The 19,200-nt window shown below is 48.2% G+C and overlaps 1 protein-coding gene across 2 annotated transcripts; it reads left to right on the forward strand.

Annotated features, from left to right (window-relative positions):
- The first annotated feature begins 9 nt into the window (after window positions 1-9).
- Window positions 10-18,291, forward strand: BSPRY (B-box and SPRY domain containing). 2 transcript variants are annotated; one of them, XM_046680027.1, is made up of 6 exons: window positions 10-314; window positions 3,669-3,767; window positions 9,620-9,850; window positions 11,007-11,029; window positions 15,506-15,630; window positions 16,849-18,291. In XM_046680027.1, the coding sequence occupies exons 1-6, from the start codon at window positions 84-86 to the stop codon at window positions 17,373-17,375; spliced, it is 1,236 nt and encodes a 411-aa protein (XP_046535983.1). In that variant the 5' UTR covers window positions 10-83; the 3' UTR covers window positions 17,376-18,291. The 2 variants fall into 2 exon arrangements, with proteins under 2 accessions (XP_046535983.1, XP_046535974.1); XM_046680018.1 differs by having other exon boundaries at window positions 69-314; window positions 11,004-11,029.
- The last annotated feature ends 909 nt before the right edge of the window (window positions 18,292-19,200 follow it).

Raw genomic sequence — 19,200 nt, forward strand, 5'->3', positions numbered from 1 at the left:
GCCGGACCCGGGGGCGGAGTCACGGAGGCCCCGCCCCGCAGCCACCTGCGACAGGTGGGGCGCGCGGCGCCGGGCGCTCTACCATGGCCGCGGAGAGCGCCGGGCCGGGGCCGGGGCCGGGGCCGGGGCCGGGATCGGGATCGGGATCGGGGTCGGGATCCGAACCCAGGCCGCTGTGCCCTGAGCACGACCAGCCCCTGCGCTGGTTCTGCTGCTCCGAGCGGCGGCTCGTGTGCGCCGCCTGCGCGGGGCTGGCCGGCCGCTGCCGGGGGCACCGCATCCGCCGGGCCGAGGAACGCGCCGAGGAGCTGCGGGTGAGCGGGTGGGCGCCGGAAGGCGGGGGCTCGGAGGGAGGGCGCGCCGCGGGAGTGGGGGAGGCGCGCCGAGCGAGACCTGGCAGGGCCCCGGGCGGACCTGGCAGCAGGGCGACGAGCCCAGCTCGGCAGTGGCACTGGCTGTCGAACGAAGCGGTTAAGGGTGTGGCCGCTGGAGTCAGGGCGACGCGAGTTCGAATCCCGCCTGCGTCCGTGCTCCTCGCAACTCTGAGCCTCAGCATCCTCATCTGTAGTTTGGGGCTAATAATAGCGCGCATTTGTTAGAGTTGTGCCGTGTAAATAAGAGAAAGGGTGAGATGCTGTTTAGCCTATCACATGGTGCCCGATCCAGCCGCCCCCTCCTCCTCCGTTGCTCTGTTGACGCGGCTGAGAACCGGACCTGGCCTTGGGCAGTAAAGGGCTCCGCTGCTCCAGCTGCTCGTACAAAGTGTGCCCCAACTCCCGCCCCGGCGGAAGCTGACCTCTGGTAAACCCGGCCCTGCCTCGCTCCTCGGCCCCTCGGCTCGAAGCCCCTCCCCCTCGTCCACCCTTCAGGCTTCCCGGAGAGGTGATTTCTTTTCCCTTTCACGACTGGCCTTGACTGCACCTCCAGCCGGTTTCACCCGGTGAGCGGAGGGGGCGGGGACGATAGGGAGGTTCCTGCGGGAAGCCCTCACCTAGGGTTTCTCCCCACCTCCACTTCAGCTTGGCTCCAGGCTGGTCACCTTCCTGTCGCCACTCCTCCCTTGGGCTGCTGAGATGGAGAGTGGAAGTCACCCTGGGGCTTCCTGCCTCCTTCCACCCTAGCCCCTGGGGAGTTCCTTGCAATTTGATTAAACAGCCTGATTCTCCCAGCCTCTCCCCGGAGGAGTTCTGCCCAGCTGTGAGCCTCTCTGGGGACTTGCCTACTCAGATTGGACTGTAATAAACACCTCTGAAGGGGGTGGGAGTGGGGGGCTGGAGCCAGGAGGGATTCAGTTATTAGCAACACTTGAAAGCTCTTGGTTGGTCTTAGCTGTCACCACCATCCACAACAGTGAGGATGAAAATAAACTTGGATAATGTCACATAATCTTGCATAATGGATAGAAACTTTGCAAGTCCCAAAGGACTTAAATATCCATCATCTCATTCCATCTGGACCAAGGTCCTGCCTTCATTTTACAGATGAGGAAACCGAGGCCCAGAAAAGGGCAGTAAGTAACTGCTCTAAGGTTCCTCATGTTCAGGGGCTGGACCAGGACAGTCATTGACTAGGCCAGAGGAAACCACCTCTTTGCTTCAGTGGTTGGAGGGAGGAAGTGATGCTAATGGGAGTGAGAATTTAATGAAAACCTTTAAAAAAAAAAAGTTGCCATTAGGGCTGAATCTGAGTGGTGGATGGGGTGGGGTGACAGGCCTGTTTAGGGACCCACCCTGCTCAGGGCGCCTTCCCGGAACCCTCGTGAGGCCCTAAGCATGTTCATCTCCCTTGCCTCGATGGAGGTATGTTTTGCCTTCTCTTCCTCCAATTTTGAGTAGATTTTGGCTTTTGAACACTCCTTTCCCTATTCCTCTTACCAGCAAAGAAATTTTGCCCCAGGGCAAGATTCTTACTGAACTGGGCAAAAACAGCACGACGTGAGTTCAACAACTTCTCTCTTCTGGATTCCTGCCCTGTGGCTTTCCAGAAGCTAGTCTCACTTCCCTGGGTCCTGTGGTATATGGTGATCCTTCCAGTCAACTCAATTCTGTCATTTTGTATTGGTTGAAGTATAGGACTAATTCCTAACTGGGGTGGGGGAGGGGAAGGGGGGAGGATTTGCAAGGGCTTCCTGGAAGAGGCAGCTGAGTTGCCTTTTGGCAGATGGAACTGGGGCGAAGCTCTTAGGGGAAATCGTGGAGGGGCTGCTGCTTGGAAGGGCTCCAGTTGTTACCTGGAGAAATGGAGTAGACGAGCAGGGGCCCGACCATGTCTCCTTGAGCAGGTCACTGCTCTGTGGACCTCAGCCGCTGCTTTGCTAAAACGCTCCCCTGCTCTCACGGGCAGTGCTCACTGCTTTGGGGGCTGTGAACTGCTGAACGTCTTGTGGTCAAGGAAGTGGGTGTTCATTCATTCCATTTACTCAGGGCCTTCTGTGTGTAGGACTTTCTCTTCTAGGTGGTGGGACATAGAATAATTGGTCAAAGTCATGGTGCTTGTGTTCCAGTGGTGGGGGACAGATACAAAAAAAGTAAACACACACGTGACATACAGTCAGAGAGTGATCAGTGCAAGGGAGAAAAATAAGCAAAATAAGGGAAGGGAGTGTGGGAATGGTCAGGGAAGTCCTCTGAAGAGGTGACATCTGAATGGAATGGGGACACAAGACTTGTGTGTGTATATACATATATATGGGAGAAGACTGCTGGTGACAGAAGAAACAACACATGCAAAGGCACTGAGGTCAGGACAAGTTTGGTATGTTTATAGAACAGAAAGAAGGCCAGTGTGGAGAGTGGTAGGAGGTGACACTGGGGAGATAAGCAGAGTCACATCAGGTAGGGCGTTGTTGGCTAAGGTAAGAAGCTTGCTCTCTGCTCACTGTGGGTGTTTTGGAAAGCCATTGAAGGGTTTTGAGCCAGGACATGATGTGATCTGATTTCCTTACCAAAGGTATCAGGGCCTGATCGTAGGGGTCAAGAATAATGGAAGCCCAGTTAGGAGGTTCTAACAGTGGTTCCTGTGAGTCAGTGGTGATCTGGGTGGAACAGCAGGAGTGGAGGCCATCAGAGGCGTCCAGAGGAGAGAGAGAGACTTTGGAGATGAGGCTGATAGGACTCGCTGATGGGTTAGCTGTGGGGTTGGAGGGTCACTGCTGGGGTTTTGGTCTGGGTAATGAGGTTGACTGTGGATGGTGCTGTTTAGTGAATGGGGACAACTTGGGAAGAGTTGTTTGAGAAGCCAATTTCTTCCGCATAGATGCAGGTGTGAAGAGTGAGGGAGCTGGGTCTGAAGGAGGATGGAGAGTATACAAGAAAGTGCTTATGATGATGGGCCATGAGATTTCAGGATAAAGAGGGAAGTAAGGCCACAAAAGAGGAGGATGGATAGTGAAAAGTGGTAAGGGTAATGTATTGGCGCCTCCAACCAAACTGAAGAATTGGTGGAATGAAAATACTAGAGTTAGTGATCTAGAAGGGTGGGAAGTGGTAGGCAGGTGTGAGGTCTTTGAAATGAAGGTTTTGGAGGTGCTATAGTTTGCAGTAATGATGAGGTCTGGGATATGACCATGGGAGTGGGTGGCTGAGGTGGGGTCAAAGGGAAAAAGCCCTTGGAATGGAGTGAATGGTTTAACTTGGATCAAGATGCCATGGGTATTGTTTTTGTTGCAGAACAAGATTGTGGACCAGTGTGAGAGACTGCAGTTACAGAGTGCTGGCATCACCAAGTATGTGGCCGAGGTCCTGCCAGGGAAGAACCAGAGAGCAGTGGTAGGTAATTCTTCCCCTTTCCCCCTACCCGGGGCTCCCTCCTAGGATAAGACCCTGGTCTTAAGGCCTTGGGCCAGTCTGGGGTCCCTTCCCAACCTCACAGACTCATTGTGCTACTAGCACAGCTGGATGCCCAGGAGGATGGTTTCCCATCTCTCTGAGCCTCGGTTCTACCTTCTGGGCAGAGCGTACTATTCCCAGTACCACACTGGATGCAAAGACTCTGCTAGAAAATGCCTTTCTTGGGGCAAGGGATCAGCAAGGGTTGCATTCTTCTACCGTCTAATTATTTTGTGCTTAGCTCTCAAATTATAAAAGAACCTAGGGACTTTCACATTGAGTATTCTTTATGACAATCTTATGCAGTAGGTGGCAGTAACATCCCTGTTTACAGATGGGGAAATGGGTCCCATAGAGGTTAACTGACTTGCCCAAGGTCCACCAGCCTCTGGCAGAGTCAGTTCTATGATCTGGACCTTCTGACTCCCCAGCCAGTGCTCCTTCTGCTGCACCCCACTGCTGATCCTTTATTCAGTTGACTCATTGCCACTGCTCCATCTTCACTCTCAAGTATGCCCTTCACAGGCAGGGGCTATGAATTTCTTTCTGCCCATTCTCTCCCTCCTTCCCCCGCCACGGTACGTGCACATGGACCATTGGATTTAGAAACATGCACAGCACTGGAGATCCTGACAAGAGGAGTTTTGTAGAGTGGTGGGGTGAAGCCCTGATTTGAGTGGGTTTCAGAGAGAATAGAAGGACAATTTGGGATAGTTGACACTGGCAACTCTTGAGGAGCCTTGCTGTAAAAGGGAGCTGAGAAATGGGATGATAGTGGAGGGGGACACGGGATCAAGAGGGTTTTGTGTTTTGTTTTTTAAAATGGGAGAAATTACTCTATGTATGTGTACTGATGAGAATTGTCTAGTAGAAAGGGGGAAATTAATGATGCAAGAGAAAGGGGGAAATCAGGTACAGCAAAGGACATGGGATCTGGTCAACAAGTGGGGGTGCTGGCCATAGATGAGAGCATGGGCATTTCATCCACAGAAACAGAGAAGGCAGCATGTGTGGGCACAGGTGGAGGTCCACAGTAGGGGATGGGCAGAGCTTGCGGAATTTCTCTTCTGATTGCTTCTATTTTCCATAATCACCTCTGCTGTCAGTTCTTTTTTTTTTTTTTAAAGATTTTATTTTTTTCCTTTTTCTCCCCAAAGCCCCCTGGTACATAGTTGTATATTCCTCGTTGTGGGTCCTTCTAGTTGTGGCATGTGGGACGCTGCCTCAGCGTGGTTTGATGAGCAGTGCCATGTCCGCACCAGGATTCGAACCAACGAAACACTGGGCCGCCTGCAGCGGAGCGCGTGAACTTAACCACTCGGCCACGGGGCCAGCCCCTGCTGTCAGTTCTTGATGCCATTTGTCAGTTTATAGATATGTTTTGTTCTCTATCAATCTGTTAATGTGGTAATACATTGAGAGTTTCTCATGCTAAACTATCCTGGAATTCCTGGGGAAGCCCAAACCAACTTGATCATAAGGTATTTTTTTTTAACTTTTAATTTTTAGATAATTGTAAACTCACATACAGCGGTAAGCAATGATTACATGGTGATATTCCCTACGCCCTTCATCCACTTCTCCCCAATGGTAACATCTTTCCTAACTTTAGGACAATATCATAACCAGGAAATTGGCATTGATACAACCCACCTTGTTCAGATTTCGCCAGTCTTACGTGCATTTATTTATGTGTCTCATTCTAGGTAGTTTTATCACGTGTATAGATTTGTGTGACTGCCACCAAAATCAAGAGACAGAACAGTTCCATCATAAGGCTCCCTTGTGATTGCCTTTTATAGCCACGCCCTCACCCTCCTGCCCTTTGTATTATTGTTGTATGTATTTTCCCGGTTTGGATTGCTAATCTTAGTTCAGGGTTTTTTAAGAAGGATTTTTGCATTTATGCTCAGGAGTGAGATTAGCCTATGAATTTCACTTCCTGTATAATCCTTATCAGATTTTATCTTGAGGTTATATAACCCTAATTCAATGAGTTAGGAAACAGAATTCTTTATTGTCACTGGAGGAGTGTGTATGAATTGGAATCATCTGTGCCTTGAATGTTTGGTGACACCTCCTGTGAAACTGTCTGGGCTTGGCACTGTTTTTCTTGGTAGATTTTTAACGACTGATTCATTTTCCACTATGATTATAGGATTATTCCTGTTCTTTTCTCTTTGGTTTCGGTAAACTTTTTCTGGAAAAATTATCTGTCTGTTTTTAAATTTAATGGCATAAAGTTGTTCTTAATCTTGATCAAAATTGCCACAGATTTGTCTATTTTGTTAGTCTTTTTAAAACATTTAATTATTTTATTTATTTATTTTTTTGATGAGGAAGATTGGCCCTGAGCTAACATTGGTGCCAGTCTTCCTCTACTTTGTATGTGGGATGCTGCCACAGCATGGCTTGATGAGTGGTGTGTAGGTCTGCATCGGGGATCTGAACCTGCGAACCCCAGCAGCCGGAGCTGAGCATGCGAAGTTAACCACTACACCACCAGGCCGGCTCCTTGTTAGTCTGTTCAGAGAACTAGCTTTTAGTATTTTGATCCTCTCTTTGGGATCTTTTTCATTTCATTATTATTTCCTCTTATTTTTGTAATTTTTTTCTTCTAATTTTTTTCCGATATGCATCGTTTTTTTGAACTTCCTGAGTTGAACACAGTCTGTTAATTTTAGTCTTCTTTCTCAAGGCAGACATTTAAGGATATATTTTCTTCTAGGTACTGATAGAAGTACATCCCACGATTATGATGTAGTGTTTTCATTCAGTTATAAGTATTTTTAAATTTCCATTGTGATTTGTTCTTTTACTATGAGTTATTAGAAATATGCTTTTGAATCTCCAAATGTATGGTTTTACTTTTCAAATTATCATTATTTTTACTGATTTCTAACTGAACTGCATTGTAGTCTGTATGATATCAGTTGTTTGAAATTCATTGAGGCTTGTGTCATGCCCTAAAATATAGTCAATTTAGGTGAATGTTTCACATTCACTTGCAAAAATGTATAGGGTCCTATATATGTCTATTAATTAAGCTTATTAATTGGTTCAAATCTTCTCTATACTTACTAATTTTTTATCTGCTGGATTTATTGATTACTGGCAAAGGGAATTTACGTTTTCATATCATGCTCTAGGTTTGTTTATTTTTCCTCATAATTCTGCTAATTATTCTTTGTATATCTTGGTGCTATTTATTAAATGTGTATAATTAGATTTGTTATATATTCTTGGCAAACCATTCCTTTTGTCACTTTATAATGACCTTTTATGCCCAGGAATTCTTTTTTTGCCTTAAAAGTCTAATTTGCCCTTTATTCATTCCTATGTCAGCAAATATGTTCCTGATATATTGTTTTATTTCCTTTTACTTTCAACTTTTCTATGTTCTCATGCATTAGGTGTGTCTTATAACTGAGTTTTGTTTCCCTTTTAACAGATCCAATCTGATAATCCCTGCCTTTTAATTAGAGAGTTTAATCAATTTATCACTATTGTGATTGCTGATATATTGGATTTATAGCTGTCATTTAATTTTATGTTTTGTATGTAGTCTGCTTTTTCTGTGCTTTTTTTCTTCCTTCCTTTTCTTTCTTCCTTTCCTCCCTCTTTTTCCCCGTATGAGTTTGAAAGTTAGACATTCTATTTATGGTCTACTTTTGCTACCCTTAAAATTTTAACATGAATATTTAACAATGTCTAAAATGAGTCAACCTGAAAAATACAAGCACCATAAGCATGCTTTAACCCAATAACCCCACTGGTCTTACATGTTGTCCAGTATTTTAAAGTATATCTTTTAGTAAGTTCCCCCATTCATATTAAATATTCCCTTTTTGATTAGAGGTGTCTTTATTGTACTCTCATTTTTTTTATGATGGTTTAGATGAGTATAAAATTCTAAAGTAAATTACAAGTCCCACCCAGGGCACTTGAGTCCTCAGCTCTTGATTACACTGGTTTTCAGTTTCCTTTCTACGTTTGGACTCCAGGGGATTTCCTTTACTTAGCCGCCAGAGCAGCTACACTTTTAAAAGGATGCTTGGGCTATTTTTCCAGCCTTTCTGTGTTTTGTTCTAGGAGGGTTTTTAGTTTATTCTGTCCTATCTTTTGGAAAGGGAAGTTTTCTTTTTTTCCTCTGCTGTTCTCTTCTGAGAATGACTCAAGAAACGTGTTGAAATTGCCTGCCGTCTTCCAGTCAGGGAGAATCTGACACATCTGGGGTCAGGGTCTGTTCTTAATCCTGATCACACAGTGCAAACGTGGCTGCAGAGCCCAATCCCTGTGGGGAAGGCATCAAGGTGGGACAGAGAGAAGAGCGGGAGCTCATGTGGTTGAGCACGTGTGTGCGGGGCTTTGCTCTGTTTGCTTTAGATGTGTTCGCTTGTTTCATCCTCACAACAGACTTAGGAGGTAGGTACTGTTATTATCCTCATTTGACAGATTCGAAAGCTGAGGCATAAGGAAGATAAGTGAGATGCACAAAGTTCCACAGCCAGTAAGTGGAACAGCTGAGATTTAAGGCTAGGGTCTGTCTCTTCAGCCTGATTTCCTAACCACCATGTTATGTTGCCTCATGAGAACACTGAAGTTGGAGTTTGAACTTCTGGGTTCACTGGGCCATTCACTTAGCCACTGTCTCTTCCCCGTTGTGCAACCTGTGGGATAATTGTCCCCTGCACAGTACAAAGCAGGTCTTCAGGGGCAGGAAACAGGGAAAGTTGCTGGCTCTCCGTGACCTTCTGGCCTGAAGGAGACAGTTCTCCTCTCACTTGTCTGGCAAGAGTGCAGATGCTTCATGCAACAGACACCTTTGTGGGGGGTTGGTTACCAGATGGCACTGGTGTAGGGGAATTGTGTTGGACTGCAAGTCAAGAGAACTGGGTTCTTGGGGCCACCCCAGTGGTGTAGTGGTTAAGTTCAGCACGCTCTGCCTTAGCAGCCTCAGTTCATGGGTTTGGAACCCAGGTGGGGACCTACAGCACTCACCAAGCCATGCTGTGGCGGTGACCCACATACAAAATAGAGAAAGAATGGCGCAAATGTTAGCTCAGGGCTAGTCTTCCTCAAGCAAAAAAAAAAAAAAACAGAGAGAGAGAGATAACTGGCTTCTAGTCCCAGCTCTGCCAGTGACATGGCATGTGAGTGCTACCAAGAGATTTTTGACTAAGTTGGAAAAAACTTTCCCATTCAGTCATTTGGTAAATATTTGATTACCTACTGTGTGCCATACACTATGCTGGTTGGTAGGAGAGATGTGTTAACTTAATTGACTGAGAATTGATTTCAGGCCTCCTATGTGACAGGTGAGAATTTTACCATGGAATGGACAGATTTAGGAGGTAATGAGCTTTTTGTTCTCAGACGTGATTGGAATATCAACTGGACTACTGTTGGTACTCACCCTGTTGATAGGGATGACTTTTGAGGGCTTTCTGCTCTGCAATTCTATGATTTTCTAACCTTGGTCTGTTGGCCTTGGGTTTCCCAATTGTGAAATAAGCAGATGATTCTGGTTGATCTTTAAGCCCTGCCCAGCTCTTCCATTCTGTGATCCTGGTTCCATGAGATATGGCCTGGATGTCTGGATTGTAAATTTCTTTACCTTAAACCATATATGGGAAATCTTAGGGCTGGGATGGCTTAAACTGTATTACTCCCATTCCTGTGCCTATGGCAGACATTGCTAATCAATCTCAGCACTCCTGACTGAGCCCAAACCCTTCTAATCCTGACTGGGGCTTTGCCGGGACCTGACTCCTTGTTTTATCCCTTGTCAGAGCACGGCCAGTGCAGCACGGGAACTGGTCATCCAGCGGCTGGGTCTGGTGAGGAGTCTGTGCGAGAGCGAGGAGCAGCGCTTGCTGGAACAGGTGCATGGCGAAGAGGAGCGGGCCCACCAGAGCATCCTGACACAGCGAGCACACTGGGCCGATGCGCTGCAGAAGCTCGACACCATCCGCACCAGCCTGGTGGACATGCTCACCCATCTGGACGACCTCCAGCTGATTGTAAGTCAGGCAAGGGTCAGGGCACGACCAGCTGGCCAGTCTCCCCAAAAGTCTGAATACATCCAGCATGTTTATCGGTAGGAGGTAGGCGGAAAAGGATCATTTGGAGCACAGATGAGGCAGGGGAATAAAATTAGACAGATTTTTGTTTTTTTGTAGCTGGTAACTGTTCTTTCAACAATGAGCAAATATTTACTGAGTGCCTACTCTCTGCTAAGCACTGTGCTGTGGGGGTGGAGTTATAGGATACAGCTGTCAGTGACTCGGCCTTAGGGAGCAGACCAACGCATAAACTGATAATTAAGGTATGGAGGGCTATGTCCCATGGTAGAGGACATCACTGGGAGTGGGGGACCCCACAATCCAGGCCTGCCGTGAGTGGTGGTCAGGGAAGGCTTCCTGGATGAAGTGCCTTAGAAGCTGATGCCGGAAAGATAAGAGTAGCAGCTATGTTAAAGGAAGTGGGGAGGAGGAGGGAGTTCAGAATCACGCAGCGAGAACTCTGCACTCAGGGGACCTGAGAAGGGTCCAGTATGAAAATTCGGAGCTCATCCTTAATCCTACCACCCGGAAATTGCCGTGATTAATATTTAGGTACCTATCCTTTCAAAGTATTTTGCATAGATATGCAGGTACCTGCCGTTTTAAGATGTGTGACATCTGAATAAATATGCCAGGCAGAGAAATGAGAATGTGGAACACCTGAGCTGTCCCACTGCAGTTCAAGTAGGGCAGTTTCCACGACTGCCCTAGATTGTGCATTCATTGAGTCACACAGCTTCTGTGTACAGAGGACACTGTGTCCCAGACACTGGGACAGTCACGATAGAAGATTCGGGAAGAGTCCCAGCCATCTAGGAGCTGACAGTCTCAATGGGGGTGAAATCCTGGGTACATGTGTGCTTGTCCTGAAGTGTAGTTGGGGGAAAGTCAGGATTCCCTGGGCCCAGGGGACACAGTGATTCATTCTGAGTGTGGGGTGGGGGAGGGATGCCAAGAAGAACCCATAAAGCTTTGTGCTGGGTCTTAGAGAAGGAGTCCAATGTTTTATTCTAGAGTCTGCATGAGCCCTCCACGCCAGTGGAATATATTCAAGTCTTGACTGCCTGCTGGGTTTCTGGTGCCAACCTGACTCTGTTTTCTTTTCTCACAGCAGAAGGAGCAGGAGATCTTTGAGAGGTGAGTATGGCCCCGTAATTTGCTTGGACAGTCATGGGAACCATGGCCCTTAGACCTCCACCTAGTCCGTTGCATTCAGGCCCCGCCGCTCCTGGGATAAAGCTCAGGGCATGCAGCTAAGCAGCTTCCCTGGAGCCAGCCTGCATGGACGGGCACCATCCTGCCCCTAGCTTGGAGAACTGCTTTAGACCCATGTGGAAGGGCAGTGAAAGGACTTATTGATAGGCGCCTGCCACTGGCTTTCTTAAATGTTATCCTATTAAATAGTGCACAGTCACCTGTTGGAAGGGTCTACCACCCCCACCGACAAATGAGCATGCTGAGGCGCAAGGAGGGGAGGGGACTTGCTAAGCCCCAGAGCTGGGATGTGGACCCACACCTGACACCTGACCCGTACTGTATTCTCTACCTCACTACCCCTTTCTCTGACGAAAGAATCCTTGAAACTTAAGTCAGCATGAACTCGAATTTTCACCACTCAAAATTTGCATTTTAATTATGCCACCATAAAAGAATTTCATCAGGCCCTACCTGGTCCTGAATGGCTGAGAGCCAAGAGCCTGAGGAAGTGGCCGAGAGGATATCATTTGCCAAGCCGAGAAATTAAATTCTTACACCTGTGCAGGATACCAGAGCTGCAGCTGAGGCGCACAATTCATTCTTCTTATTAATTTTTGTATTTAAGCTTCAATAGCACTATGTGCGCATGAGAGGAAGAAAAAAACAACTCCACCAATATAAAACCGCTTAAAATGTAAAATGTGTCTCTGTCCTCCCTTTCCCATCATTCCCTAGAGGTGATGAGTTTTCACAGTTAGATGTGTGTCTTGTGGACTTACCTATATATAGTCATAGGAGAGTGTGTGGGAGTTTTTTGCTTCTTTAAAAAGTTTTTAAACACAGATGGGATCATTTTATGCTTGCAGTTCGATCTTTGAATCTTTCCGCATCAGTACATTTAGATTTACCTCACTTTTTGGAAAGTCTGTGAAGTATTCCACAGTATGGATGCACCCAAATTTAGTTTCCTGTCTCCTTTTTTTTTTTTTTTTTGAGGAAGATTAGCCCTGAGCTAACATCTGCTGCCATTCCTCCTCTTTTTGCTGAGGAAGACTGGCCCTGAGCTAACATCTGTGCCCATCTTCCTCTACTTTATATGTGGGATGCCTGCCAAGCGTCCATACTTGCCAAGCGGTGCCATGTCCGCACCCGGGATCTGAACCGGCGAACCCCGGGCTGCCAAAGCAGAACGTGCACACTTAACTGCTGCGCCACCGGGCTGGCCCCTACTGTCTCCTTTTAATGTGTGCTTGGCTTGTTCCTCCTTTTCCCTCTTATGATCTTCCCACCTTCTGCTAGTCTCCTCTTTCTCCTTTATCTTCATCATCTTCCTCTAATATAGTCTGTCCTCGATATCAAGCTGCTATGAGTTTTGGAAAAATTTTGGATCTTTAATTTTTTGTTTTTAAATATTTCAAACTTATAGAAGAGCTGCAAAAATAGTATAATGAACTTCACCTAGAAATACTGATTCACATTTTCCCACATTTGCTCTCCATCTCACTCTGTCTCTTTCTTCCTATCAAGCGTAGATATAAAAAGCTTATTTTTTCTGACCTAGTTGAGAGTAAGTTGCAGACAGCATGACCTTTTATCCCTAAACACTTCAGCATGTATCGCCTAAGAACAAAGACATTCTCTTCCATAACCACAGTATAAGTATTAAATTCAGGAGATCTATATAATACTATAACATACAGTCCGTGTTCACGTGTTGCCAATTGTGCTAAAAATGTTCTTAACAGTGTTTGGATTATTTCCCCTGATCCATCAGGTCTTTTTTCATCTGGAATTGTTCCTTGGGCTTTTTTTTTTTTCCTAAACATTTTTAAAGAGTCAGGCCCATTGTTTTATAGAATATCTCTTAATTTGGGTTTCCCTGATGTTGCGTCATGGTTAGACTCACGTTATGCATTTTTGGCAGGAATATCTCATAAGCAGTGTGCCCTCAGTCCATCCCATCAGGGGGCACGTGGTATCGCTTGGTCCCATTGTCAGCGATGTTGATTTCGATCACGTGGGTAAAGTGGTGCCTACCAGGTTTCTTCATTATGATGTTACATCTTCCCTTTCGTGATGAATAAGCAATCTGAGGAGATACTTTCTGTGTAAACAGCCTATTTACCTTCGAACTTTCATCCAATAGTTTGAGCATCCATTCCTTATTCCTGCCTGAATTATTCATTTATTTGCTTGTTTCTTCACTCACTTATTTAGTATGGATGTAGACTCATGGATTCTTATCAAGTAGTAACCAGTGAATTTTTTTCAGTGCTTCATAATCTGTCATTGCTACTGTTCATTTTGATCTTTAAACTAGCCCAGATTTGGCCACTAAGAGCCCCTTCAAGAGGAATCTTCTGTCCTTTCAACAGGTCCCCATCACTCTTTGAGCACTTTCTTGCTTTGTGGCACAACAAGATATCCCAGGTTCAACTTTTTCTTTTCCTGTCTCAGGCCTGGAATCAGCTATTTCTCCAGGGAGCCCGGGCTCCTTTTAGGGAGGAGTAGTATTGAAAAACAAATCTGGGCATTGGGTGTGCTCATTGCTACTGATGTGGCCTTGCTTCCAGGCCTCTCAGTGGACAGGAGACAGAGCTAGGAAGTGTGCGTGTGTCGTTTTTTAATTCATGAGTTTGTATCCCAACTTCTAATTCCAGTCATACACCGCAGGGGTTTTCCTTTGCCTTCCCCCATTCTCTGTTTGTATCTTTCTTCTCTCACAGTGTGAACTCTGGCTCCCAACAACGGCGATGTATTTATTCATTTGTTCAATCCTACAACGTACACAAAGTTGTTTGAGAATTGCGAAACCCGTGTAACTATTGGCAAACCTACCAGTAGAGTTCAGGATTTGTTTGCAGTTCTTTGTGCCTTTAGACTGAGGGTGTGTACTCTCAAAGTACTGTGTTCAAAACTTGTCAAGCCCCTTCTAGCTGGGAACTCACTTGTCTGAGAAATTCCTTGTCGGCTCCCATGTTGTTTCCAGGTCCGCAGCAACAGCCCGGGCATTCTGATCCCAGCCAGGGCCCTGCTGTGTCCGAGCCCCATTTCACTCCCACTCCTTTGGGGTCACGAGTTTTCTTTTCTGTGCCACGAGGTAGCTGGACCAGCTGGTTCTCTAGTGTCTAGTGTCTACAGTTGACCTCACATTTGCCCTGGGATGGCTTAGGACCGCCAACATCGGCTCCTCTTTCCTCCCCACCTGATGGCTGGGGCTCCTCCAGACCCAGCCTCAGTGCTTTGAGAAGATGCAACAGGCTCTCTCTTGTCCTGACCACAAAGAGCCTTTGTTACCAGAGCTCGCTCTTGGCTTTTCGGAGGTTCTGTTCACCTCCTTCCTCCCAAGCCAGGACAGTCTGGGACAGTCTTGCAAAGAGCTCGCATCCGTGAGGAGACATGCCCCACCCTCTCTCCCCTCCTTATTTATGAGCAGAGCTGGGAGATGTGGGGAAGAGAGTGTGTGCTCTCCAAACCGCTGCCTGATCTCCAGCCATCTTCAGGGTTAGAGGCAGTGGGCGAGTTCTTTCTCCGAACCCAGCTCAGAAGTCTGCAAAGCTCTGTGGGGAATCTTCGCTTTGCCCTACACCCCTTTGAGGTTTCACTTCAGGTTATGGGAAAAATTATGTCGAATGGTGCCCGGACTCCAGCCTGGGTTTGTCCTACGTGGAGGCAGGACGTGAATCCAGCTCCCCTTTGAACTGTATGCCTACTCCACATCTCTGTTCTCTCCTGTCAAATGGAATAACGACCACCTCCCAAGTTATGGCAAAGATTATGTGAGATTCTGTATAGAAAACAGCAGGTCCACAGCCTGGCTGCTTAAAAAATGGCAATTCTCTCCTCTTAGGCAACTTATGTTCCCAAATTCCCTCTTCAACCAAACCCAGTCCCCCTTCTAGCTGAAGAGAGGTAGTTATTGGGAGCCCAGGGGAATTTAGGGCTGAGGTGATAATGAATAGGCCCTTGCCATGTGATCCGGGTGTTTGCATGTTTGCGTGTTAAGAGTAGAGGTTTTGGAGGGAGGCAAGATTTTCTCTGAGCAGGATGGTGGAGTGAAAGATGCACAGGGTTTCAGAGGCGCAGGTCCTAGTGCCAGCTCTGCTACTATTACTGAGAGACACTGGCGAGTTTCTTCCCCTGCAGAGCAGACCGACTCAGAGTTCTAATACTGGCCCCAAGTATTTACCTCCCTGTGAATCATCTGCATTGCTAGAATTAAGGCTCCTGGGTGGGGGGCACAGGAGGAATGCCCACCTTCCCTTTTGCGTTCTTATGTGGCGCCTGGCTGCCAATCCTAGTGTCACCCTCCTGGGAAGAAGGTTTTACATCTATCCCCCTCCCATCACCCTGTGTCAATCCAGATACATTTCTAGAACCTTCCTGAATCTCTATTTTTTTTTTCCCCTGCACAAGGACTGAGGAAGCAGAGGGCATTTTGGATCCCCAGGAGTCAGAAAAGCTGAACTTTAATGAGAAGTGCACTCTCAGCCCACTACTGACTCAACTCTGGGCGACAGCGGTTCTCCATTCCCTCTCAGGTGAGGAGCTGCTGGAACCTGGCACCAGTTGGAGGAACTGGGCTTCTGACTGGGGTTTGCTGCTGGGTCACAGTAGGGACTAGTGTATCTGGGAGGGGAGCGTTAGCAACCAGTGAGGCCGAGTGCAGGCTTGTCGGTAGACCTGAGGCTCTGGACAGGCCTGGGGCAGCTGAGCCGAGTCCTTCCCATTTCCAGACCAGTGTGCTCTGTGGTCGGGTCTAGGATAAACCTTGTTCCTGTAAATCACGTCCTTATGTCCTGCCCTAGTGGGACAGCTCAGTATTCTCTCTTGGAAACCTAGTTTCTCTTTAAGAAGATATAATTGATGGCCAACTGGAGAAGATCTGGAGCGAGAATTGAGCTGCCTCGATTTGCCTCACTTATTCACTTAACAAACATGGACTCGGGTTGACTGTGGGCCTGGCCTTGTGCTGTATGCTGGGGCTGCTGAGGCAAACGTGACACAGTCTCCAGCCTCCAGGAATTTCCACTCAGCGTGGAGGTTCTCAAAGCAGGCTTCCCCCAACCTGGATGGAAGTTTCCATACGCCCAGTTGTGGTCTTTACACAATTCACAGAAAGGTTAGGTTAATGGATTGAATTTTTCTCACTTTTAACCCTCCCCACTGCGTGTTATCCTTACAATTCTGGTACAAGCTATAGCATGTCTGTACTCGAGAGTCTAGTATCAGTGCCTGATGTGCTGGCGGTTGGAAACTATGTATGTGATGCTTCCTGGCTTCCAGGGGCCGTGTCCCCCGCCGTCAGACAAGTCTGATCTTGAGGCTGCAGATATGCCCAAGTGGAATGCAGTCTGATCAGTGCCAGCCGTAGGAACAAACAGTGACCCTGCCACCAACTCACTGTGTGACCTTGGGCAACTCACTTCTCCTCTCTGGGCCTTATTTCTCTCAGAGGTTACAGGTGAGGGGCCTGGACTAATAATAACTACTGTTGTCATGGCCAGAATTTATTGAGCACTTATTATAAGCCAGGCACATGATGTGTATCATCTCATTTGATCCTCACGACCACCCTGTGATAAGTCCTATTTTGATCCCCATTTTACAGATGAGGAAACCAAGGCACAGAGAGAGTAAATGGCTTGTCTGAGGTCACACTGCCAGTGAGGGGTGTGGGGAGGAAGCCCTTTGCTACCTGGCAGGACCAGGTTATGGCTGAGGGTGGACCTTGGGCAACTGAGAATTCTTTCTGGCAGGCACAGAGGACGTGCGTATTGATGAGAGGACTGCCAGCCCCTTGCTGCAATTGTCGGACGATCGAAGGACCCTGACTTTCAATGCCAAGAAGTCCAAGGCCTGTGCAGATGGCCTGGAGCGCTTTGACCACTGGCCTAACGCCCTGGCTGCCACCTCCTTCCAGGCTGGGCTGCATGCTTGGACGGTGAACGTCCAGAACAGCTGTGCCTACAAGGTGGGCGTGGCTTTAGTCCAGCTGCCTCGGAAGGGTTCTGGCAGTGACTCTCGTCTGGGCCACAATGCCTTCTCCTGGGTCTTCTCCCGCTACGACCAAGAATTCTGTTTCTCGCACAATGGGCAGCACGAGCCCCTGAGGCTGCTGCGTTGCCCGGCCCAGCTGGGCGTGCTGCTGGACTTGCAGGCGCAGGAGCTGCTATTCTACGAGCCAGCCTCGGGCACGGTGCTCCACACTCACCACGCCGCCTTCCTGGGGCCACTCTTCCCAGTCTTTGCTGTGGCCGACCAGACCATTTCCATCGTCCACTGACCTTTGGCCATGGGGAGGCCATGTCTACCTCCCCACCAGCCTTTCAGGCCACCTCTCTAGCCAGTGTCCTTTTCCTAAATGTTGCTTATGTCGGATGGGCAGCTTTGGGAGGGGGGGTGGTCTGTTTCAGACCTGGGCCTCCATCTCCCAAACCCACCAGGCATCTGCCCCTCTGAGGGTGTCTTGTTCAACACCCTCTCTATAGCATCCAGCATGGTGCCTAGAGCATAGTGAGTGTGCAATAAATATGTGGCGAGTGAAAGGATGGGAGGATGGATGGATGGGTGGATGGGTGGATGGATGGATGGATGGACAGGTGGATGGATAGGTGGATGGATAGACAGATGACTGGGTGTTTTTGGTCGACTCTTCTGAAGCACTGCCTTACAGCCCCCTGCCCCCTAGCTTTGAGTGTGTAGGAATGGTGCTCTGACCGAACAGCCTGTGGCTGCAGCTCTTTCATCCTCTCAATTCAGTGCTTCTCAGTCCTTTTCATGACATGGCACAGAGAGCAAAGAAGATTCTTCTAGCACACAAGGACAATCGGGAGGGGATTTAGAACTCCTGCCAGGCTGCTCCTGGCCAGAGGACTCTGGCCTGGGGGCCTGTATTCTTCCCCCAGGTCCTGCCCAGCCACTCGGAAGACCGAGGAAATCCTATCTCCAGGTAACCTGACGGCAACACACCCATTGGCAGCTTGGCCTCCGACCTGGCAGCTGAGCTCCAGCCTGTGCCCTCCCGTGGTCACAGGGACGAAGTTGCCCCTGACTGCACCTGATGAGTGTCCCCACCTAATGGCCCCTCTGATTTAATGTGGAAACCTGGGGTGAAGGCTTGAAGCCAGAAAAAGCGGAGCGAGGAAGAGGGCCAGCCTTAGGGAACATGGACATTATTAAATGTTTTAAAAGATTGAAAAGTTTCTTCCGTATCCTTTGTTGGTAACGGGGCAAATCCCCCTAGTGCCAGCTCAGATCTTAGAGGTGCATTTGCTGGGAAACTGATGTCTTCCTCACTCTCCTCCACGGTCCCAGAAGTAAATGGTTGGCAGCTCAGCATCCATGGCCGAAAGAGCCTGGAGACGGGGTTCCGTGCCCTGCCTTGCTGGGACCAAGGACAGGTCCCTTCTTGCTCTATGAGGAGGTCACACTACAACAGTGGTCCTCATATTTTTGTTTCATCTGGGAACATAATTCAAAGGCAACCTTACCTACAACTTCAGGCTCCTGGGCCCAAAGATGGGGGCCAGAGCCCTCCCCACTCTTAAGTTTGCTCAATAATTTACTGGAAACACTGGGTAGGTCAAATCCAGCCCACAGACCTATTGGCAGCTTTTTTGGTTAAGATGACTTCTGGGGCCCATGCAGCTCTGAGACCACAGCTCGTGACCCGTATCCTCACTGCCTGACACTTGGGAATTAATGTCAAGTCGCTTATCCTTGGCTGGGTGCAGCCTCTGCTGGGTCAAAGCCAAGCTCTTGTATGTGGCACCTGAAGGCTCATGCCATGCTCCTCAAACCACCAGTCTAACTCCCCACAGTAGCCTTCAGTCCATGGTTCACGGGCCTGCTACCAAGAATGCCCCTTATCCCTCTGCCCATCTAAATGCCACCCCAGCTCAGGGTCCACGCCAGAGCCCTCCCTGACTATTGGCACCACAGCATACACCATATGCGCCTGTCCATGTGCTTCTCACCTGTGGTTTCCCCTGTGCCTGGCACTGGGCAGGGCACAGAGGCATCTAGTCAATACCAAGTAGAGAGGTGTGAGGAGGAGAGAGGGAGGAGAGACATGGAATCAAAAAATGCAGGCTACTACTTCCATCTTC

The sequence above is a fragment of the Equus quagga genome, chromosome 1 (genome assembly GCF_021613505.1).
Source record: "Equus quagga isolate Etosha38 chromosome 1, UCLA_HA_Equagga_1.0, whole genome shotgun sequence".
Taxonomy (NCBI): Eukaryota; Metazoa; Chordata; class Mammalia; order Perissodactyla; family Equidae; genus Equus; species Equus quagga.

Excerpts from the sequence above, each read along its gene's own strand:
- BSPRY (XM_046680018.1), top strand. The coding sequence starts at position 84 with ATGGCCGCGGAGAGCGCCGGGCCGGGGCCGGGGCCGGGGCCGGGGCCG. Across the intron at positions 9,851-11,003 it reads TGGACGACCTCCAGCTGATT|CAGAAGGAGCAGGAGATCTT; the intron begins GTAAGTCAGGCA and ends CTTTTCTCACAG. Across the intron at positions 11,030-15,505 it reads GAGCAGGAGATCTTTGAGAG|GACTGAGGAAGCAGAGGGCA; the intron begins GTGAGTATGGCC and ends CCCCTGCACAAG.